The 20977-nt window shown below is 64.8% G+C and overlaps 2 protein-coding genes across 5 annotated transcripts; both read right to left on the bottom strand.

Annotated features, from left to right (window-relative positions):
* Nucleotides 1-18: 18 nt before the first annotated feature.
* On the bottom strand, nt 19-1731 carry LRG1 (leucine rich alpha-2-glycoprotein 1). Of its 3 annotated transcripts, none has more exons than XM_021289656.2 (2): nt 1455-1731; nt 19-1379 (listed from the first exon to the last, which is right to left on the bottom strand). In XM_021289656.2, the coding sequence occupies exon 2, from the start codon at nt 1319-1321 to the stop codon at nt 293-295; it is 1029 nt and encodes a 342-aa protein (XP_021145331.2). In that variant the 5' UTR covers nt 1322-1379; nt 1455-1731; the 3' UTR covers nt 19-292. The 3 variants fall into 3 exon arrangements, with proteins under 3 accessions (XP_021145331.2, XP_021145330.2, XP_064898734.1); XM_021289655.2 differs by having other exon boundaries at nt 19-1358; XM_065042662.1 differs by having other exon boundaries at nt 19-952.
* A 143-nt stretch (nt 1732-1874) lies between these two features.
* Nucleotides 1875-20623, bottom strand: SEMA6B (semaphorin 6B). 2 transcript variants are annotated; one of them, XM_065042619.1, is made up of 17 exons: nt 20182-20623; nt 9392-9532; nt 8933-9050; nt 8654-8714; nt 8504-8566; nt 7949-8050; nt 7733-7823; nt 7526-7645; nt 7331-7419; nt 6788-7005; nt 6532-6663; nt 6273-6422; nt 5161-5355; nt 4371-4511; nt 4044-4121; nt 3794-3852; nt 1875-3696 (listed from the first exon to the last, which is right to left on the bottom strand). In XM_065042619.1, exons 1-17 carry the CDS (start codon nt 20606-20608, stop codon nt 2711-2713), a joined length of 3171 nt encoding a protein of 1056 aa, XP_064898691.1. In that variant the 5' UTR covers nt 20609-20623; the 3' UTR covers nt 1875-2710. The 2 variants fall into 2 exon arrangements, with proteins under 2 accessions (XP_064898691.1, XP_064898692.1); XM_065042620.1 differs by lacking the exon at nt 20182-20623 and adding an exon at nt 11239-11376.
* Between the last annotated feature and the right edge of the window lie 354 nt (nt 20624-20977).

The following is a 20977-nucleotide window of genomic DNA, read 5'->3' as shown; positions in this document are numbered from 1 at the left end:
CAGGATGACACACAGGAGTGTGTGTGCGGTGGCACCAAGTGACCATGTTTAATGTGCTCTTGTGGGGTGGGGACAGGGACATGTGCCAGGTAGGATGGGGACAGGGATATGGGACAGCCTGAGCTGGGTGGGAAGGGGCTGGAGCCACTGGGGTGGGCATCGCAGGATGGGGGGACAGGGGCCATTGGGATGGGGACAGCTGCACTCCTGCTCTCCCTGCCTCAGTTTCCCCAGGAGAGTTCATCTCATCTGGGGACAGAGAGGCATGGAGGGAGGTGACACACAGAATCACCTAGGGTGACACCAGACCCCCTGCCTCGGTGTCTGGCAGGTGCTGCATGTCCTCCCCGGGCTCACAGCCGGTGTCCCCAGCCTGGACGACAGAGGCCACCTCCTGTCCCCGGTGGCGCGGGGGGCTGGCACAGACAGTGTCCCGGGTGGCAGTGAGACGCGGTGTCACCCGCCGCAGCAGGGCCACCAGCTGGCACCCACAGTCCCAGGGGTTCCCCGAGATGTCGAGGTCCAACACAGGGCCAGGGGGTCGGGGGGGCAGCTCCAGCGCCCGCAGCTGGTTCCGTGCCAGGTCGAGGACACTGAGGTGACGCAAGGGGACGAAGATGCCGGCGGGCAGCGCCTGCAGCTCGTTGTCCTGGAGGAAGAGGAGGCGCAGGGCGGGCACGGGCGCGAAGGTGGCGGATGACAGTGTCCCCAACCTGTTCCCCTCCAGGTCGAGCCGCTCCAGTGCCCGCAGCCCCGCCAGTGCACCTGGCGCCAGGGACACCAGGCGGTTGTGGGATAAATCCAGGCTACGGAGGGACCCTAACGGGTGGAAAACCTCCGGTGGCACCTCGGTCAACGCGTTGTCACTCAGGTCGAGCCAGAGGAGCCGGGGAAGGTGCCGGAACCAGGCGGGTTTCAGCGCCTGCAGACGGTTCTCCCGCAGCACCAAGTGCTGGAGGTGGCGGGTGGTGGCAAAAATGTCAGCGGGGAGGGTGGGCAGGAGGTTGTTGGTGAGGTCAAGGACGCGCAGGGTGGGGACGGGGCGCAGGAGGGTTTCGGGGAGGGCGGCCAGGCGGTTGGAGGAGAGATGGAGCTCCTGCAGGCGCGGCAGCCCGGCCAGCGCGGTGGGGACAATGGTGGCCAGAGCCGTGAACTCCACTGAGATGGCCAGGGTGGTGGGGGGCAGCCCCGAGGGGAAGGTGCTCAGGGTGGGCTCAGTGCACACAAAACGGGTGGCGTTGGGGTGGGGTGCGCACGGCGCGGCGCGGCACGGCACCAGCAGCAGCAGCAGCGCTGACAGGATCTGGCCCGGTGGCATCATGGCGCTGGGCTGGTTGTCACCGAGGGTTGTGCAAGCCCTGGGGGGGGACAGGCAATGGCTGCAGGCAGGGAGACACCCTGAGCGCCGTGTCCCCTCCCTGACCCCGCTCTGAGCCCCCCAGCCTTGCCCTCACCTTCCCAAGTCCCAACGAGGCTCCTCGCGACCGTCCTGGCTCCTCGGGGACTGTCCCTTCTCCTCGGTGGCTGTCACCCCAGAGGGGGGTTGGTGGCTCGGCCTCACGTGTCGGTTGGGAAATCGCTGCCAGCTCGCAGGGTGTTGGCATCCGCGGCAGGGTCAGCGTGCTGGCGTCCCAGTGTCCCCATTGCACCCCGCGGTTCCTGGGGGCACGGCACTGACATCCCCTTCCCACCCTCACTGCACCCGCACAGGGAAACTGAGGCACGATGCTTCGTGGGTGCTGGGGAGTGGCGGGATCCCGCGGGTGTCTCTGTGCACACCGGGGGTCCCTGGGCAGCCCCGTGTCCCCCCCCGCCGCCAGCACCCCGATGTCCAGAGGGTCCCGGGGGGGTAAGAAGGTGCCGAGGCAGCGGCGGGGGAGTCGCCTCCGGTAAACGGGCGTTTATTGGGGCCGCGGGGTACAGACCGCGGGCGGCCGCATGCATGGCCACTGCGGGGGGGGACGCGGTCACCGCCCCCCACCCTATTTACAGCCTGCCACACCCGGGGGACCCGCAGCCCCGGGGCCAGGCAGGGGTGGCACCGGAAGGGCACCCTTTGCCAGCAGAGAGTGGGTTCGGTGGGAACCCCCAGCCCCAGCAGTGCCCCCCAGGAAGGGAGTGCTAGGGGGGGTGCCTGAGCCCCCCTCAAACTGGCACTGGGGGGCCCATGCTGGGGGGGCTGTGAGTGTGCCCTGCCCCCAGATAACACCCACATTTGAGGGCCCCCCCATCCCCTGCACCCCCAATTTTCACCGTGTCCCATCACTGCCGCTGACGCACCCCAGTGCCACCCCCAGGGTGCCGGCAGCACCCACCAGTCCCCCTGAGTGCCCGGGCATGGCAGGTGGGTCTGAGGGGAGCGGGGCGGGGGGCACAGCCCTGCTCCACCTCGGCCGTGCCTGCGTCCGTGTGTCCGTCCTGCTGCCCCCCAGGGATCCCCCCCAGAGTGCCACCATCCCTGGGTCCAACCTGGGAAGGGGAAGGGATGGACAGACCCCCCCCAGGACCCGGGGCAAAGCAGCCAGAGCGCAGGGCACTGCCCCACGCCAGCCGGGGACACCCCAAACTCCAATGGGGGCACCAGGGGGCCTGTCACCCCCCTCTCCCCATGCAGCATCTCACCCCGTGCCCGCAGCTCCTGCCCAGCCACCCCATCCTGTCCCCAGGGGACCGCACTGGTGTCCTGGGCGGGGAAACACACGGGGGGTCCCTATTTTCCCGAGGGAGTCCGCTCCACGCCGTAGCGCAGGAGGTGGTGCAGGTCCGTCAGCGCCCGGGGGGGGCCGGTGCCGGCTGCCCGGGGTGCCGTGCCGTGCCGCCCGTAACCGCCCCCCGGCACCTCGCCGCTGTTGAACGTGTGGTTCCTCTTGAGGTGGGCGCCAGGGCGGCTCGTGCCGTTGTTGGCGTTGAAGTTCAGCTGCTCGGGGTGCCAGGGTGGCCCCTCGCTAAAGTCCCCCCCGTCCCCGCTGGGCGCCGAAACCACCCGCCGGCGATCGGGGCTGGGGTGCGGCGTGCCGGCGAAATCACCGTAAGAGCCGCGGGGCTGGCGGCGGGTGGCGGCGGGTGGGTGCTGCCGGGTACGGGGACCCTCTTGGGGGTCCCGTCCCCAATGCCCGTCACCCGAGGAGTCGCTGAGTTCGGCCTCCAGCTCCTGGTCCACCAGGATGGCGTGACAGGAGAGAGGGGGGATGCCGCGAGCCGGGCGGCCGGAGCCACCGTGCATCCGAGCGGTGCCGGCACCGGTCGTGCCGGGTCCATCCCGCAAGGCGGCGTTGATGATGTTGTGACTTTGCTCCCAGGTGCAGTTTTGGAGGGCGCCGGGGCAGCGTTTTTGCTGCAAGGGGGTTTGCTCCGGCGTGGGGAGGACCCCCGAGTCCAAGTCGTGTTGGGTGACTTTCCCCAAATCCTTGGGCCACCCGTTGGGCATGAGCGGGGCCAGCAAAGCGCCGGGTTGGCCCCCTCGCGCCCGCCGCTCGCCCAGCCGGCTGACGCTCACCACCGACTCGCTGTGCGCCAGGATCGTGTCCTTGTCCTTGCGCCGTGCCAGCTCCTTGCGGTCCCGGTGGCCGATGAACCAGCAGACGCTGAAGCCGGAGATGACGGCGCCGATGACGAAAGCGGCGACGGAGGAGATCACCAGGAGGTTCACCGACACCAGCCCGTCCGGCTCGTCCACGAAACTCTCTGTCACCAGCCCTAGCGGGATGGGGGGACGTCAGGGGACACCAGGGGACAGCCATGGAGGAGCCTGGCGGTGCCACCACCATGTCCCCGAGCCCCATCCCGCACTCACCCTCGCACTCGCCCAGGTGGGACGTGCTGCTGCCGGCGATGTCCTGCTCAAAGGCCACCCTGGGGGGGCACAAATTGGGGGGGGTTAGCCAGTCCCTAATGGCCTGGCAGAGGGCTCCCAGTTTGCTTCAGCAAGCGATGAGTTTGCTGGGTCTCAGCCATGTGGGGTTGCAGGAGCTGATGCTCTCTGGGGAGCCCCTGGAACCCCTTTTCCTCCCCACTGTGTTCCCCCCAGGGCCTGGTGGCATTACCTGGGGCTGGGCTCCAGGAAGACGCAGGATCCCTCGGGGGTCCAGCCACAATAGGGGTCCCGGCTCCCCAGGCAGTTCCTGGCAGGGGGTAGAGACATCAGGAGAGAGGAGTAACACCCCAGACCCCTACGAGGGACCTGGACCCTGCAGCATGCTGTGCCTCAGTTTCCCTGGCCATGCTCCCAGCCATGCTGAGCCGTTCCCAGCTGGATCCCATCCTGGAGCAGATTGTGGGGGTGTGATGTCATCTCCCCTGCTCCCCTCATGTGTCCCCCCCCCAGTGACTCCTGCCCAGCCCGGGGGGGTGGCTGAGCCCGGTGCACTCACTTCATGCAGCCTGAGTGCTGCTGGCAACGAGCCACGGGCACCCTGGCCACACAGGGGGGGAAGGCCAGCAGCAGCGCCCCCGACGCCTTGTCCATCTCCAGCCCCAACAGCCGCCGCTCATCCTCGGTGTCCCGGCCACACCTGGGGAGAGGACAGAGCTCAGAGTGCCCCTAGTCCAGCCTGCAGGCCATGGAGCCAGCCCCAGCACAGGCTGGTCGAGAGAGGGTATCTCACCCGTCCCCACACCCCATTCACCAACCCATGACCCATTGCATCCCTCTGACACAGCCCCTCCAAACATCCATCCATCCATCTGTCCCCAACCACCTCATTCATCTTCCCCTGTCACCTTAAAACTGTCAATCGGTCCCTCTCTGAACATCTCATCCATCCACCCACCCATCAGTCCAACCACTCCCACCCCATCCAGCTCTCCAGCCACCTGTCCACCTATCCATCCATCTCTCCCTCCATCCACCCATCTACACAACCACTCACTCAGCCATCCATCCATCCAAACATTTATCCATCCAAACATTTATCCATCCATCCATCCATCCATCCATCCATCCATCCATCCATCCATCCATCCATCCATCCATCCATCCATCCAACCACTCAACCATCCAACCATCCATCCACTTACCCGTCCACCCAACCATCCATCCATCCATCCACTCAACAATCTAACCACCCAACCATCCATCCACCCACCCACCCATCCACCCAACCATCCATCCAAGCACCCCTTGACCCACCTAAGCACCCTCTCCACCCTCCCAGCACCCACCTCCCAGGCTGGTAGGTCTCAAACTCCTCCAGGAAGACGCTCTGGCTGCCGGGGGCTGCGGGCGCGGAGCTGGAGCTGGCGTTGGGCTGGATGAGGAACTTGAGGATGGTGCCGGTGCTGGAGCCCAGGAAGACCACGGTGTGGTTGCCCCACGGCCCCGCTGCCGTATCCACCACGATCTTGCGGAGCTGGTACCTGCGTGGTGTGAATGGAGCTGGCGCTGGGATTGGCAGGAACCCACGTGGCCCCGGGAAGGGGGAAACTGAGGCAAGGTGTGGGGCTGGGACCTCCCGTGGGGATGGAAACCCATCCAGATCCCAGTCAGGAACCAGCTCAAGTCCCACTCAGATCCCCCCAAAGAACCAGCCCAGGTCCCCGCAGCCCCTCAGCAGAATCCCGGCTGGTCCCCAGCCCCACGTCACCGTCCCCAGCCTTGTGACCCCATCCCCAGTCCTGCACCCTTGTCCCCAGCCTCGTGTCCCCATCCCAGCCTTATGTCTCCATCCCCAGCCCCGTGTCCCCATCCTCAGTCCCACACGCGCCCCTGCTGCCCTGTCAGCAGGAGGCTACGGCCCGAGCGCGCCGCTTGATTAATTCTCCATCAAGCAACAATTAAGGCAGATTTAATTAGGACGAGACAATCTCGACTGCAAAGTTTATGAGATTTATCAGCTCTCCCAGCGCTGGCACACACAGGCAAGGGCAGCACGAGAGGTTCCAGACAGCGCTCATCAGCATCCACCATCACCTACCAGCATGCACCAGCACCCATCAGCACGTACCAGTACCCACCAGAATGCACCAGCACCCACCAGCTTGTGCCAGTGCCCACCAGAATGCACCAGCATCCACCAGCACCCACCAGAATGGACAAGCATCCACTAGCATGCACCAATACCTACCATCACCGACCAGCATGGACCAGCACCCACCAGCATGTACCAGTACCCACCAGAATGCACCAGCACCCACCAGAATGCACCAGCACCCACCAGCACATACCAGCAACCACCAGAATGCACCAGCATGCACCAGTACCCAGCAGAATGGACCAGCACCCACCACCATGCACCAGCACCCACCACCACCCCCTGCTGCCCCCCAGCACCCACCGGCCCATGGTGCGCAGGATCCAGGGTGCGTGGCCCAGCGCCGGCACCGCCTCGTCCATCAGCGGGTGGGTCTTGACGAAGGTCAGGATCTCATCGGGGAAGGTGCTGGAGGAGTTGTAGCGCATCCCCGGGGACGCACAGCACCCAGGCCTGCGGCCACCGCGTCACCCGGTGTCCCCACTAACATGCTGGGCTTGTCCCCAGCGTTGTCCCCAACCCTACCTGTCCCCAGCCCTGTCCCCTGTGGCACATCACTCACCGGGGCTTGGGCACCATGTCCTCGGGCACGGGTGTCCAGATGGACTCAGGTGACTTCTGCTCCCGAAAACGTCCCTCGAAGACAGCGGCAACTTGGGTCATGTCAAAGGCGCAGACGGCCGAGCCGGGGATGCTGTGGGGGGACACGGGTGTGTGGTGAACACCACGTCCCCTTTGCCCCCCATTGTCCCCTGCAGGCATGCAGAGGAGTCCCAGCCCAGCCCTGGGGCTCTCGGTGGGGCATGAGAGGGTCTGACCTGTTGGCAGGTGTGGAGAAAACAGCCAGGACCACTGGACGCCCATCCAGCTCCAGGATGTCAGTGACGGCTTGGATGACGTTGAAATAGAAATGGGAATCCCCCGGCACGGAGCAGTTGAGCCGGGCTTTGAGGAACGAGGTCCACTGCTTCTCCAGCACCCGCTGTGAGCCCCCCATGTCATTCTTGCACACCCGGGCCACCCGGGACACCACCACCTACGGGATGGACACCCATCACCACCTGGTCCCCAACCCTGATAGAATCATAGAGTCATATTGGTTGGAAAAGATCCTCAAGATCATTGAGTCCAACCATAACCCACCCCTGGCACTGCCCCATGTCCTGAGAACCTCATGTCCGTCTGTCCAGCCCTCCAGGGATGGTGACTCCAGCACTGCCCTGGGCAGCCTGTTCCAATGCCCCACAGCCCTTTGGGGAAGAAATTGTTCCCCAGATCCAACCTCAGCCTCCCCTGGCACAACTTGAGGCCGCTTCCCCTTGTCCCCATCCCTGCCCCGCGTGTCTCAGGATGTCTCCCACCTTCTCTAGGTAGTTGAACTCCATGGCAATCTCCCTGAAGAAAAAGTAGACATGGCTCCTCCACTCCACAGCGTGGACAAAGTAGGGCTCTGCAGGGACAGTGACAGGGTCAGGGATGTCCCAGGTGGGCGGGAAAGGAGGATGTGTGGCACGTCTTGGCACGGCACATGGTGGCCGCCAAGCCAGGGGACGCACCTTTGAACCATTTGGAGTCATGTTTGACAGTGCGGAGGGTCGGGCTGTCCCCCAGGCTGCGGTAGATGACGGCGTCGATGGCCAAGAAATCTGTCACCGTGGCGGTGAAGAGCATCCCCCCTGCACGGGAGCGGGGGTGTCACCGGGCGCGGGGCAGGGGATGGCGGGGCAGGAGCCCAGAACGGCCCCGGCGGTGCCACCACTGACCTGTGAACAGGGCCACGTTGGCGTGTTTGGGGTCATAGGGACACCGGGCCATGCCACTGATGTTGTCCCCAACAGGCTCCAGTGTGTCCATCTGTCACGGGGGAGACGGGGACATAAGCGATGCCAAGCGGGCAGCAGGGTCCGAGTCACACACACACGGCGGGGGGTGACACGTGGGGGTCCCAGGTGTCCCCGTCCCCACGTGGGGGGACTCACGCTGTAGTTGGCGCAGACGGGGTTGAAGGCGTTGGTGCCGCAGACGAAGAGCAGGTTCTCGTTCCGCACCAGCAGCACCTTGACGAAGTTCCGGCACTCGGCCTGTGCGGCGAGAGGGGACGGTCACCTTGTGTCCCCCACCCACCCCAGGTCCCCATCGTGGCCAGGGTCTGCCTTGAGGGGGGCGTTTTCACCCCAAAATGGCATTTACAGAAAAGAAAAAATTGGATTTCTGGCAGCTGCTGGGCTGTGCCTGCCTGAAATAATTAATTACAAACCCAATTATCCCAGTGGCCGATAAATCACAGAGACGCAACCGCTGGCAGGGAGTGGGGAGGGTGACAGCGGGGGGGACACATGGGGGACACACAGGGGGTGGCTTTGTGGGGTGCTTGGGGTTGGCGATGAGCATCCCTGGGACAGGGACAGTCTGACCGGAGCCCCTCGAGGAGTCCAACCCCCCGGGTGCCCCATGGCAGATTTGGCGTGCAGGAGGATGCTCAGTCCCAACCCAGGGGGGGTCTCCCAGGGTGCGGACCCCCCCGCAGTTCGTACCTCGTGTTTCCCCTTCATCCGGCAGATGCTGATGTCGTGCTGGTTCGAACGCCACGTCAGCTTCTGGGGGGGGGCAGAAAAGCCAACGTGGGGCTGGGGGGAAGCCAGCAGACCCCATGGGGCCCCCCCCCGAAGCCCCCCAGCACATACCCGGTGATAGCGCATCTCGCCAGCACCGCTGGTCTCCAGGCTCACCCTGTAGACGTTGTCCCTGGGGAGGGGGATAGGGGTGTCACCACCCTGATGGGATGCCCCACACACACACACTTTGGCATGTTGGGGGGGGCTGTGTGATCTGCCACCCCCCCAGGGAGATGTGGGGTTCTGGGGTAGGTGATGAGCATCACCAGGGACCCTCAAGGTGTTCAAGCTGACCCCCCATGGCAGGTTTTGGGGTACCACAGGGTGTTTGGGTGCCGCAGTTCAGACCTGTCCCCAATGAAGAGGGTCCGGTTGACCTTGAGGATGCGCTGGATGTTGAGGCGCTGGGTCCCCCCCCCGTCGGGGTTCGTCCCGTGGCCCACGAAGACGGCGTAGTGCTTCACATCTGGGGGGACACGGGGGTGACATGCTGCTGGGGCACCCCAAAAGAACCTTCCCATGGGTACCCCCTCTTCCTTCACCTCAAAACCCCTTCCCATGGGTGCCACCCCCTTCCTTCACCCCAATACCCCTTTCCATGGGTGCTCCCCACTTCCTTCACCCCAAACCCCCTTCCTATGGGTGCTCCCCCCTCCTTCACCCCAAAACCCCTTCCCATGGGTGCCCCCGCTTCCTTCACCCCAAAACTCCTTCCCATGGGTGCTCCCCCATTCTTTCACGCCAAAACCCCTTCCCATGGGTACCCCCCTCTTCCTTCATCCCCAAACCCTTCCCATGGGTACTCACATTCCGGGGGGGCCACGGTGATGGGCCCGGGCTCCTCGGGAAAGGTGCCCCGGACCATCCTCTCCACCGCCAGCAGGAGCAGCAGGACCAGGGGGACACGGGGGGGTGACCCCATGGTGTCCCCCAGTGCGGGGGGGGCACCTGTGAGCACAAGGAGTGGTGGGAAGGGGGCAGCACCCACCCGGACGCCTGGGTTCCCTCCCCATTGCATGATGGTGAACCCCCATCCGGGTGAAGAATTTGAAATATCAGCGCCACTGTCCCCCACTGTCACCCATCCCCAGGGCAGGGCTGGGTAATTAGCAGCTGGGCAGGGATTTAATTGATTATCAATTAATTCCGTGAGAGCAGGGAGCGGGTTGGATCGAACTGTCGCCCTCCTGCCACCGTGTCCCCACGGGGGGGGTGACATTGCGTGGGGCTGGGGGTCACAGTGCTAGGACACCGGGCAGCATCAGTGGGGACGCTCATCCCTGTCCCCTGTGCGATGCCACCGGTCCCCGTCCCCATCCTGGTCCCCTCTGCGGTGCCACAGCCCCTGGGGACATCTGCCCCAGTCACCCTGTGTCACAGCCCCTGGGTAGGGCCTGACCCTGGTGTCACAGCCCCTGGGGACAACTGACCCTGTTCCCACGGTGTCACAGACCCCAGGGACACCAAGTTGTCCCCACGGTGTCATGGACCCCAGGGACACCCACCGTGTCCCCACGGTGTCACAAGCCCGCCCAGCCACGGCTGTGCCTCAGTTTCCCCACCTGCCCAAGGCACAAACGGCACCGGTCTTTTAATTTCTATTAATCGTCTTAATATAATTCTATTATTTCTATATTTCTATTAAAAATGCCTCAATGCCCACACGCTGTAGGTGACAAAGCGAGCAGGATGGGCCCCATCCCCTGGGTGCCAGCACTGCCAATTCTTATTTTTTAATTCATTTTTGGTGCCTGAGCTGGTTTATAAAAGCCATTAACAGTTTAATTGCTGTAATTAAAGTCTCCGAAGCTTTTACCACCCAATCACCCAATTTAAGTATCTCCCAGATGCCGGGTGGGGGACACAACACCCCAAAAAGCCGCCCAAGGGAAGGGGGGAGCTGAGAATTCACCCATCGGGGGGGAATTGGGGTGCGGGGTGCTCGTGTCACAACCTCAAGTAGGGGGCCCATTGTCACCGTCGTCCCCCCCAGCCTGTGTGGTGACAGCGAGCGGCGCGGGGGTAACCGGAGCCTCCGGCGACATAAATGCCTGTGATTGTGCAGGGGAAGAAAAGGCAGCGGGGGGGAGGGAGGGGACACGGCGGGGAGGGGGTGACAAACAGGGACCCATTCACGGCGGTGGCGGAGGAGAGGGGACGGTGTGTGTCCCCAACGTGGCTGCGGGGAAACTGAGGCAGCGGGTGAGGACGGGGCAGCCGTGCCGGGGATGGGGGGTGTTGCTGGGGGGGCTGAACGTCGCCAGCCTGGATGTCCCCAACGTTGAGTGGCTGAACACCCACGTCTCTTGTCCTTGTCCCGGAGTCCTGCGCTCCATGCCTCAGTTTCCCCAGCTGAAAGCGCGTTCAGCCCTCCCCCTCTGCACAGAACACTTTGCGGGTTGGGGGCAGCCGCTCACCCTGTCCTTCCCCCCCCAGCATCTCCCTGACACTGGGGTGAGGGGCAGGAAGGGGGGGCAGCCCCCAGTTTTCCCCCAATGCTGATAAAGGGGGGGCTGCAGCGATATCCAGCCCCGCAGAGGGGTCCGACAGCCCCCTGGCCCCCAAAGGCTGGTTCACTGCTCCCCGTCCCCTCCCGGGGGTGCGAGACCATCCCCGTGGGTCGGGCCCCCCCCGGTGCCCCCCGCTCTGCCCACCTGAGCTCCGCCGGCCGCCTCCGCCGCTGGCCCTACGGCACGGCCACCGCTGGCCCCACCGCTCGGGGGGCGCCCGGACGCCTGGGTCCCATCGCTGGGGGTGGGTCGTTGTCCCCCCCCCCCTCCCCCAGGACGCCCCAATGGCACCGGGGGCTCCGGCGTCCTGAAAGCGGCTCAGCTGTCACATAACCCCCCCAGGGACCCCCGGGGAGGGGACCCGCGCCCCCCACCCGCGCCAGGTGGGAAGGTAGGGCTGATGTCACCGTAACCGGAGCCACCGTCCCCCCCCCATGCTGACAGCTGTCACCACAGCCGGGGACATGGGAACCCCCCCGAGTGGCACCGCGGTGCCAAAGCAGCACAGGAAAGCGCCGGCACGAGCCCCCTCCAGTGACACCCCCGATGACATCCCCCGTGCTCCAAGCTACGGTGGGGACAGTGGCACCGCTATGTCCCCCCCGCCGCCATCCTCACTGGCCATCTGCACCCAGAGCAGAGCCCGGCTCAGGGGATCCCAGAATGGGGGGCACTGGGAGTTGGAGGTGACACTGGGAAAGGGGGGGACACCTGGAAATCAGGGGGGGCACCAACCCTTAAAATACAACTTCTTTTAGGGGGAACAACAGCAGCGGCAGCCCAGTACTACCAGTCCCCAGCCCCTAATTAATCAGGGCTCGTTACGAGGCATCTGATGAGGGGTGGGTTATTCAGTGCCCCAAAACCGGGGGGGGGGGGCATGATATTATCTCAATATCTAAATAAATCCTTTTCATAGGGCTAACGCTGGATTTTCTTTGCTGTTTGGGGTAATTTCCTTTAGAAATCACCAATAAGCAATTAGATATGCTAATGAGGCCCTTAGAAGCAGATTAAGGAAAATGTCCCCCCCCAAAATGCAGCTCCTGACCCCCAGAGCATCCTTTGCTCAAGGGGGTCACACAGGGGGCACCCCCCACTGCCACAGGGGTGTCACCAGCAGTAGCGCCCTCCTCCCCAAACTGGCCATGAGGACCCCCCCCCACCCCAGCTGCTGCTGCCCGGACTGGGGGGGCTCAGCCCCCCCTGGGGTTTCCGTTGCGGGGCCGGTTCAGATGGCAGAGCCAGGAAGCAGCTGTCCCCACGGCGGGGACGGAGCAAATGTCACCCCGGCCACCTGGCACCACGGGCTGGCCCTGGCCCTGGCTCCCCCTATGGCCCCCCCAGCCAAGCAGCAGCTCCCGGGGGGGCCACGGGCAGGGAGCACCCCCAGAGCTCCAGGAGGTGCCAAGAGGATGGGGGACCCCAGCATTAGCAGGGTCCTCATGAGGGTGACAGGGATGGGGGGTCACCGGCACGGCGAGGGGGGACACACACAGCACCCACCATTTACCTTGGCACTTCCACGGCCCCGTCGGCGGCTCAAATGTCCCCCCCGGGCCTCCTGCTCCGGTTACCGGCTCCACTTACAGCTGCCGTTTATAGCCCCTGTCCCCGTCCCTGTCCCCTCCCCAGCGCCCACGACCCCCCCGGCTGGGGACTCAGGCATCTGGGCCCCCCAAGACACCCCCAGGCACCAAGGGGTCGACCCCCCGCAACACTGGCTCTGGGGATGGTAGGGACCCCGCGGTCACTATGGGTGGCTTTGTCCTTGCACCTGTCACCCACTGCGGGTGCCCAGGGGTGACACGAGCCGCTGGGTGCTGTCAGCACCTCTGACACCAGCCTGATGACACCCATGGGTGCTGGGTGTCCCCAACCTGTCCCTTCCAGGGCAGTGCTGGTGGCCGGACAGCTGCAGGGGCATTCGCATATTCAATACATCCTCATCTGTATATTAAGGATATCGTTTCCTACAGAGGAGGTGACACGCTTCACAACAAAATAAACCCCACAGTGGGGACAGAGGGGGTGACATGCAGGGTGCCGTCCTCCCCCCGCAGTTCACAGCCCTTGTCCCCAAGCACATGGCTGCTCTGTGTCCCCCCAGTTCACAGCCCTTGTCCCCTGCCCCCCCATGTCACACGGATCCTCCTGTCCTGCTGGTCCCCCCGAGGCACTTGTCCTTACAGACACACATCCCCGCATGTCCCTCCTCTCTCCCCCCGAGACTGTCACCCCTCTTGTACCCAAAGACACTCATTCCCTTGTCCCTAAAAGCACTCACCTTGTCCCCACAAAGGGCACCGTCCCCCTTGCCCCTCCTATCCCCCCAAAACAGCCATTCCCCTTGTCCCCAGAGACACCCACCCTCCTCATCCCATGTCCCAAGGGTGCCCCGTCCCCGAGCGGGCAGAAGGACGCACAGCTCCCGGTTCAGCCCCAACAGCCAAACCCAGCTCTGTATGGGAGACCCTACAAAAACAAACCAGCACACACAGCCTCAGCTCCAGCTGGAGACCCCGTAACCACAAACCATCGTATTTGCACCCAGCTTCGAGTGGCAACCCTACAATAACAAACCAGGGCACAGAGCCCATCATTAGCCAGATGGGAGGTCGCTGTACGCACCCGCATCAATCAGAAACAACACCAAAAAAACCCCAAAACAACGCCAAACCCGAGAAAGCAACCCTACAATAACAAACCCACAGCAAGGGAGAGGTGGAGAAGCTGGTGGAGGTGCTGGGGAGGCCGGGAGTGAGCGCTCAACCCTTCAGGCTGCTCGTTTTTTAGGCGTTAATAAAGTTCAGTTGTTGGTTTGGGTAGTTTTATTTCCATTTTGGGCTCCCCGCGCCGGCTGCGCTCGGCTGCTCTGCTCCGGCCGCGATAATGGGGCTTTTAATTGCTCCAAGCCCAGGCGCCCGCTTCTCCAGTTCAGATTTCTGCACTTCAAACCGCTGATTTGGAGTTAAATAAGATTAAATATCCGCTTGGCCAAACAGCGCGAGAGGGGAGGGGATGTGAGCGAGCCTGGGGACACCAAGGGACAGGGAACTTGTGGGGACAAGAGCCACGGCCACCACTGGTGTGCCAGGAAGGTGGGAAGCACGTGAGCCCAGCATTTGTCCCGCTGCCTCCTCCTCCTCCTCACAGCGAGGCCACAGGCTGGTGGTGTCACCCGCTCTGTTTTGCAGACGCCAATGTCAAAGGTTTGGTGGTGGCACCTGCCCCATGCACTGCTGGGTCCCTCTCCTGCCATGGCTGGGGACAGATGGGAGCCACAGGGGTGACACCCCAGCATCGGGGCACCCTGAGCCCCAGCTGGCTGTGGGATGCGGCAGAGCCAGGCTGGCGTGGGTGCTGGGTGCTGGCGCTGCCACGGTGTGGGATGGGGTGTGGGATGGAACGTGGGATGGGGCGTGGGATGCAGGATGCGGGGTGGGATGTGATGTAGAATGCATGTGGGATACAGGATACATGCTGGGAAGCAGGATGGGATATGGGACACAGGATGGGATGTGAGATGCAGGCTGGGATGCAGGATGGGTTGCAGGATGGGTTGCGGGATGTAGGATGCAGGATAGGATGCAGGATGAGATGCGGGACGGGATGCAGGAAGGGATGCGGGATGCAGGGTGGGATGCAGGGTGGAGGATGGGATGCGGGATGCGGAATGGAATGCAGGATGCGGGATGGGATGCAGGATGGGATGTGGGATGCAGGGTGGGATGCAGGATGGGATGCGGGATGCAGGGTGGGATGTAGGATGCGGGATGGGATGCAGGGTGGGATATAGGATGCGGGATGGGATGCAGGATGAGAGGCAGGATGAGAGGCGGGATGGGATGCGGGATGCAGGGTGGGATGCAGGATGGAGGATGGGATGCGGGATGGGATGCGGGATGGGATGCAGGATGCAGGACGGGATGCGGGATGCAGGGTGGGATGCAGGATGGGATGCGGGATGCAGGATGGGATGCAGGATGCCAGAGGCGGCACGGAACAAAGGGCCATTGTTTGCGGGTGCGCGCCCAGCGCCGCCGCCTCCGCGCTCACCGCCTCGCCGGAAGGTCAGGTGTTTCCTCGCTGCCCCAAAACGGCTCCTTGTTCTCCCACCAGCGCCAGCAGAGCCCGCTCAGCCACCGGCACACACCGGGCCGGCACAGCCCGGCCCCCTCCCCACCACCCCCACCGCCTGCTCCGGGACACCGGCACCGCAGAGCTCAGGGTAGGATGGGTGACAAAGGTCCCCTGGGTGGCCCTGACAGATGTGCTGGGTGTCATGTCTGTGCACCAGGTGTCACATGTGTGTGCTGGTGTCAGTGTGTGCACCGGGTGTCACATGCGTGTGCTCTGTGTGTCATGTGTGTGCACCACACGTCACGCGTGTGCAGGTGTTGGTGTGTGCAGCAGCCAGCACATGTGTCTGGCACACGTGTGTGCACCAAGTGTCATGTATGTACAGGTGGCAGCATGTGTCTCGGCTGTCACATGTGTGCCAGTGCATGTACATTACATGTCACGTGTGCACAGGTGCTGGTGTGTGCTGTGCAGGTGCTGGTGAGCACATGGGCTGTCACACGTGTGCAGGTGTCTGTGCACCGTCTGCCATGAGTGTGAGGGCTGTGCAGGGACAGGTGACACGCAGGATAGGGTGCAGGTGGTGCTGGGGTTATTTTCAGCTCCGCGCTCCCCACCTGAGCAGGATCCGGCCCCACATGGGACCAAGACGGATCCAGCCTCCCAAATCACCTTCTCAATGCTTCCCAATTTCCTGATGCTTTAGCTCAACGTCCCCCAGCGGGAGATGATGGATGGGGCTGATAATCAACGTCGGTTCTGTTTGCATCACCCAAACTGGAGCAGATCCGGTCTCACCAGTGACACATGGGTGCTGCCACCAGAGCCTCTTCCAACCCCCCTTCTCCGGCACCTTGGGTTTGTTTTTGGTGCTGGGACACCGGTGGCTGCCACCCTCCTGTCCTGGTCCCCAGCTACTGCAAAGACACATGCTGTTCCCCACTCTGTGCCTCAGTTTCCCCACCTGATGCCCAAGCACCTCTGCAGTCCTGCATCGCCCTGACAAGGACATAGTGCCACCAGGGCCACCGTGTCCCCACCCCAAGATCCATCCAGCACCAAACCCGGTGCCGAGCTTTGCTGTGGCGCCAGGTTTGATGGGATTATCCCGCTGGGCAGGATTGCACAGGGAAAAGCCGGGGATTAGCCACATCGCTTCGGCACGTCGCCACCACAACCACAGCCGGCCTCGCCACCAGCAGGCCAGACTGGGCTGAACTGGGAGGAACTGGAGCTGGTGTGACTGCCAAGCCCTGGGGTCCCCCGGGACCTCCTCTAGGGATTGGTGGCTTCACCAGCCACTGTTTAATTAACCGGCTGCCAGGAACCGGTACAAAGAGATGAGAGCGATCTTTCTTCCCCCCCCCCCCTTTTTTTATTTGACAAAATTGTAATTAAATAGGGAGTAAAATCCTGTTAGCACAAGGCAGCCCCACTGGGATCTCCTCCGCACCAGACAATCGCTCTTCCTCTCCCTCCCGCCTTCGCAAAGGGAATCGAAACCTCCATCACCCCTTTTGAGGGATGCAACCGAAGCCCAAAGGTCCCCGAGGACAAGCCGGGGGTACCCAGAGCCACCGCGCCCCCTCTGAGGTGGGGCTGGGCACTGCCAGGGATACAGCAGCATCCTTTGGGTACCAGCTGCATCCATCACCATCCTTGGGATGCGGGGATGGGAAGAAGAGACCCCGGAACCCCCCAGGATGCAGCACCCATGATGCTGGTGGCAATTGGGCGATGCCGGCAGCGATCGGGTGCAAATGGGTTAAGCCGGCGCGGTGGCACAGCCCAGATGGAACCAGGCTTGCTCTTGGGTTTTCTTTACTACTATTTATGCTACTGAATGCACAGCGGATGCCACTGCACCGGTACCACCGCGAAACCATTCCACCCGGGCTGGTGACAACCCGCTCGGCCGGCACGGCGAGAGATGCCAGCACCAGCAAAGCCACCATGGCCTGTGCCGGGTGGGAAAACCTCACCCGAGGCAACGCCGGGAGACGGACGCGGCTGGAGCGGCCGCGGCGAGGGTAATGCACCGAGGGGCCGGTGCAGCTCAGCCCACTGAAGAAATGAAATTGCATCCAAACTGGCAGGTTTAATTAAAAATATTCGAGCTTGTCTAAGGATCCAAACCGCGGCCGGCACTGCAGCAGGGAGCTGCATCCAGCGCCGGCACCCGGCGAGCATCGCACCGGCACGGGGCCTTGTGGCCAGGCTGAGCCCCCCCAGCACCGCTACGGCCAAACTGGTGGGGAGAAAAGGGCCCTGGCAGGAGGCACTGGTTTAACTGGGAGCCAACCCATCACGTGGCATGTGCAGAGTGAGCTGCAAGGGATGCCGGTGGCTCCGAGGACCGAGGGGGCGTGCGAGGGGGACGGTGACACCCAGCTTGGCACGTCAGCACCCTGCCCCGTGACTCGGGGCTGCTTGAAGGGCTGCAAAGCCACTGGGAACCTGGATTTAGGGAGAGCACCGGGGTCCCCGCACGTCCCCGCGGGGAGTGGCACGCCCACAGGCGTGCACACCCATGCACACCCATGGACACGCGTGCACACGCGTGTGCCGACACCTCCAGCCCGCTGTGGTCACCGTTTTGCCGGTGGCCTTGCTGCCGCCCGGGGTGGGGGTTGAATTTGGTGATTTCTCTTTGTTTATGAGAACGGCAGCGAAAACGTCTCGGGAAGCAGCTCCTGGGGGGTAACGGAGCCATCCCCCCTGCAGCTGAAACACCGGCAGCACCAGCAGGGCTGGGGGGGGCTGAGCTGCCTCCAGCATCCTCACAGTGCAAACCTGGCCCCCCCAGGCGCCACCCCCAGCCCCACCACGCACAGAACCCGCCGCAGCCACGTGTCCCGGTGACAGCGGTGACCCAGTTCCCGTGTCACCCCGGGGACGCTGCAAAAGGGGCGTCTCGGCGGGGCCGGGAGAGCGTCGCTGCCGGCGCTTGGCACCTCAGCACCCGGATCCGGCCCCCCCAGCACCCAGCGGGGACACGCACCTGCAAATAGCCCCCGGGGGGGACACGGCACTGCCAGGGCCCGATCCTGCACCCTCCGCTGCGTGCAGAACAGAAGCTGCCCTCTAGTGTCACCAGTTCAGGCCACCAACTGTGGCTAAAACTGCCGGGGAGGGGACACACAGAGGGGACCCCCCCAAGCCAATGCACCCCTTCCCTGCGGCTGGTTGGCAGGGGAGGCTCAGCCATCACCTCTCAGAGTAGGATTCAGCCCCGTTGGGGCACCCCCAGAACCAACCCAGACCCAAAGAGATTAGGGTGTGGGGATGCGGTGGGGGGGGATGGTGGTGCCACATATGCCACCATCGTCCCCACCGCTCCCAGGCACTGGGGACAAGCAGGGCTGGGTGTCCCTGATGGGGGGCGCTGCTTGTGGCAGGTCCCCCAGGTAACCAGGGGGGTGGAAGGGTTGGGTGCAGCACCCAACACCAGGATGGAGGGGGCTCCTTCTGCAGCCCCCATGGTTCACAGCCTCATTTGGCAGAGGGGAAACTGAGGCAGGGCGGGAGGCAGAGCTCACCCAAGGTCACCTCGAGGGGATGGCACAGCCCCGTGCTCTCCCTCTGGCTCATCTGGGGGGTGCTGGGCCCCCCCAGAGTCCCCCACGCAGGGTTGGGGCTTCCCACTCCCAAAGGGGGGGCCGGGACCACCCCAGACGCTGCCCATATGGGGGACCCCAGCCCTGCCCTGATGCTGGGGGTGTCAGCCCCCCCGCCATGCATGGGGGGTGTTCACTACTGCTGGGTGTCCCCCCAGTCCCCACCATGGATAAAGTTACAGCGCCAGCAAGACAGAGCCAGACACCCCCCTAATTTGTGAGGCTCTGCCCCCACCCCAGCCCTGCGGGGTTATTTGCGGGGGGGCTGTACCGCCAAACCCCCGGCGGAGCCCTCGCTGCTCTCCTCTGCCCTTTCAGGGGCTGCATTGGCTGAGACCCCCCCCATTTCAGCCCCTCTGCCACCCCCAGCCCAGCAGAGGCTGCATGGGGGGAGAACACACCAGCCCCCCCTTTACCCTGCCCCCCCCAAACAAGCAACCTTGGCTGCTCCCCAAAGAGGCAGCGGAGACAAAACGGAGCCCGATGAAGCAGGGGGCCCCCCAACGGGAGCTCGGGGTGGGGGGGGCCTCAGTATTTCGTACCCATCACAGTGTCCCGCGGTTTTTGTGGGGGGAGTCGGGGTGCCGGCCCGGGCTGCTGATGGGTGGGATGGGGGTGTGTGAGGGGATGGGGGTGGGACTGGGTGCTGGGTGGAGGTGATGGGGGGGGGTCGGGTGCGGGGCTGAGCTGCTGGGGGGGGCGATCGAGGTGCTGGGCTGGGGAGAGGGGTGAGGGATCGGGGGGCGGGGGAGAAACGGCAGTGCGGGATCGGGATGCAGCGGGAGCACCAGGGTGCTGGGGGGGACATGGGGGAGCAGGATCAGGATGCGGGGGGTCAGCGGGGTGCTGGGGGTGGGTGGGGGTGCAGAATCAGGGTGCCAGGGGGCTCACCGGGGTGCCAGGGTGCGTTGGGGTGCGGGGGTGCAAGGGGTGCCGGAGAGGGCTGGGGGGGACGGACTGGGGTACCGGGGGGGTCCCCAGGAGCGCTGGGGTGTGGATGGGGATGTAGGATGGAGGTGCTGGGGGGTGTCGCGGTGCGGGCGGGGGGTCGCAGGGCGCAGAGGGGAGGGCAGAGGGGTGCGGGCTGGGGGTATTGGGGACACCGAGGGGTGCGGGGGGATCCGAGGGGGCCCCTCCAGCCCGTGACCCTTCAAGGTTCCGCCCGCTCCGCCCGGAGCCGCTAACAAAAGCGCCGCTTCCCAATGCAGCAGCCGGCGACAGCGGGAGGGGGGAGAGCTGGGGAGAGGGCACCCCCCTTTCCTCCCATCCCCCCCAACCTCAGGAGGGGGCAACCGAATGGGGAAGGGGGGGGATAAACCGTAGCGGGGGGGGACACACCGAACCGCATCGCCGGGGGGGCGGGAGGGGGCACCGGCCGCGCTCTTACCTCCGCCGTCCCGGTGCTGGTCGGGGGTGTCCGGGGGGGGGCCCGGGGCACCTCGCACCTGCGCCCGCCGGCAGCGCCGCTCGGCCCGGCCCCGCTCCGCTCCGCGCCGCCGCGGCGGGAGGCGCCGGGGCACCGGAGCCCGGGCGGGGCGGGGCCGCGGGCGGCGCGGGGGGGGCCGCGGCCGGAGCCGGAGCCGGGCCCGCCCGGTGGCTGCGGCTGCACCGGGGCCGCTCCGGTAACAGCGGCACTGGAGGAGCCGCCGCTGCCGCCGCTCCCGGAGCGGCTGCGTGCCCCCCCCCGCCGCCCTGCCCCCGCCCCGGGGAGGCGGCCCGGCCCGGCCTCGGGCTCCCCCGGCGCGGAGAGGTGGGGAGAGGCAGGGGGAGGGGACCCGCCTGTCTTGTGTCGCCCCCCCCCCGCAAAAGTGCATCCCCCCGTCTCTGCCTTCCCGGGTACGGGAAAGCGCTGGGACTGACCCCCCGCACTCTCTGCCTCAGTTTCCCCCATCCCTGACACCCCATCACCCCACCTCAGCCTCACACCCCCCGACAAGGGGCCTCCCCCTCTTTGCTGCCGACACTGCCCTCCTGACTCAGTTTCCCCCTGCAAAATGTCCCCTCCCGCTCCTTCCCCTCCCTGGCACTGCAGAGGTGGCACCGCCAGCCCCCTGCCTCAGTTTCCCCTCATAGCAAGGGCTCAGAGCTGCCCTGTGCCCCACGGGTGCTGCCCGACCACAGCAGGGGAAGGCCTGGGTGCGTACCCACCCCTGGGTGACCTCCCCACCCACCCCAGGGTGCAG

The sequence above is a fragment of the Columba livia genome, chromosome 27 (assembly GCF_036013475.1).
Source record: "Columba livia isolate bColLiv1 breed racing homer chromosome 27, bColLiv1.pat.W.v2, whole genome shotgun sequence".
In the NCBI taxonomy this organism is placed as follows: domain Eukaryota; kingdom Metazoa; phylum Chordata; class Aves; order Columbiformes; family Columbidae; genus Columba; species Columba livia.
This window is presented reverse-complemented; position numbering and strand designations above follow the sequence as displayed.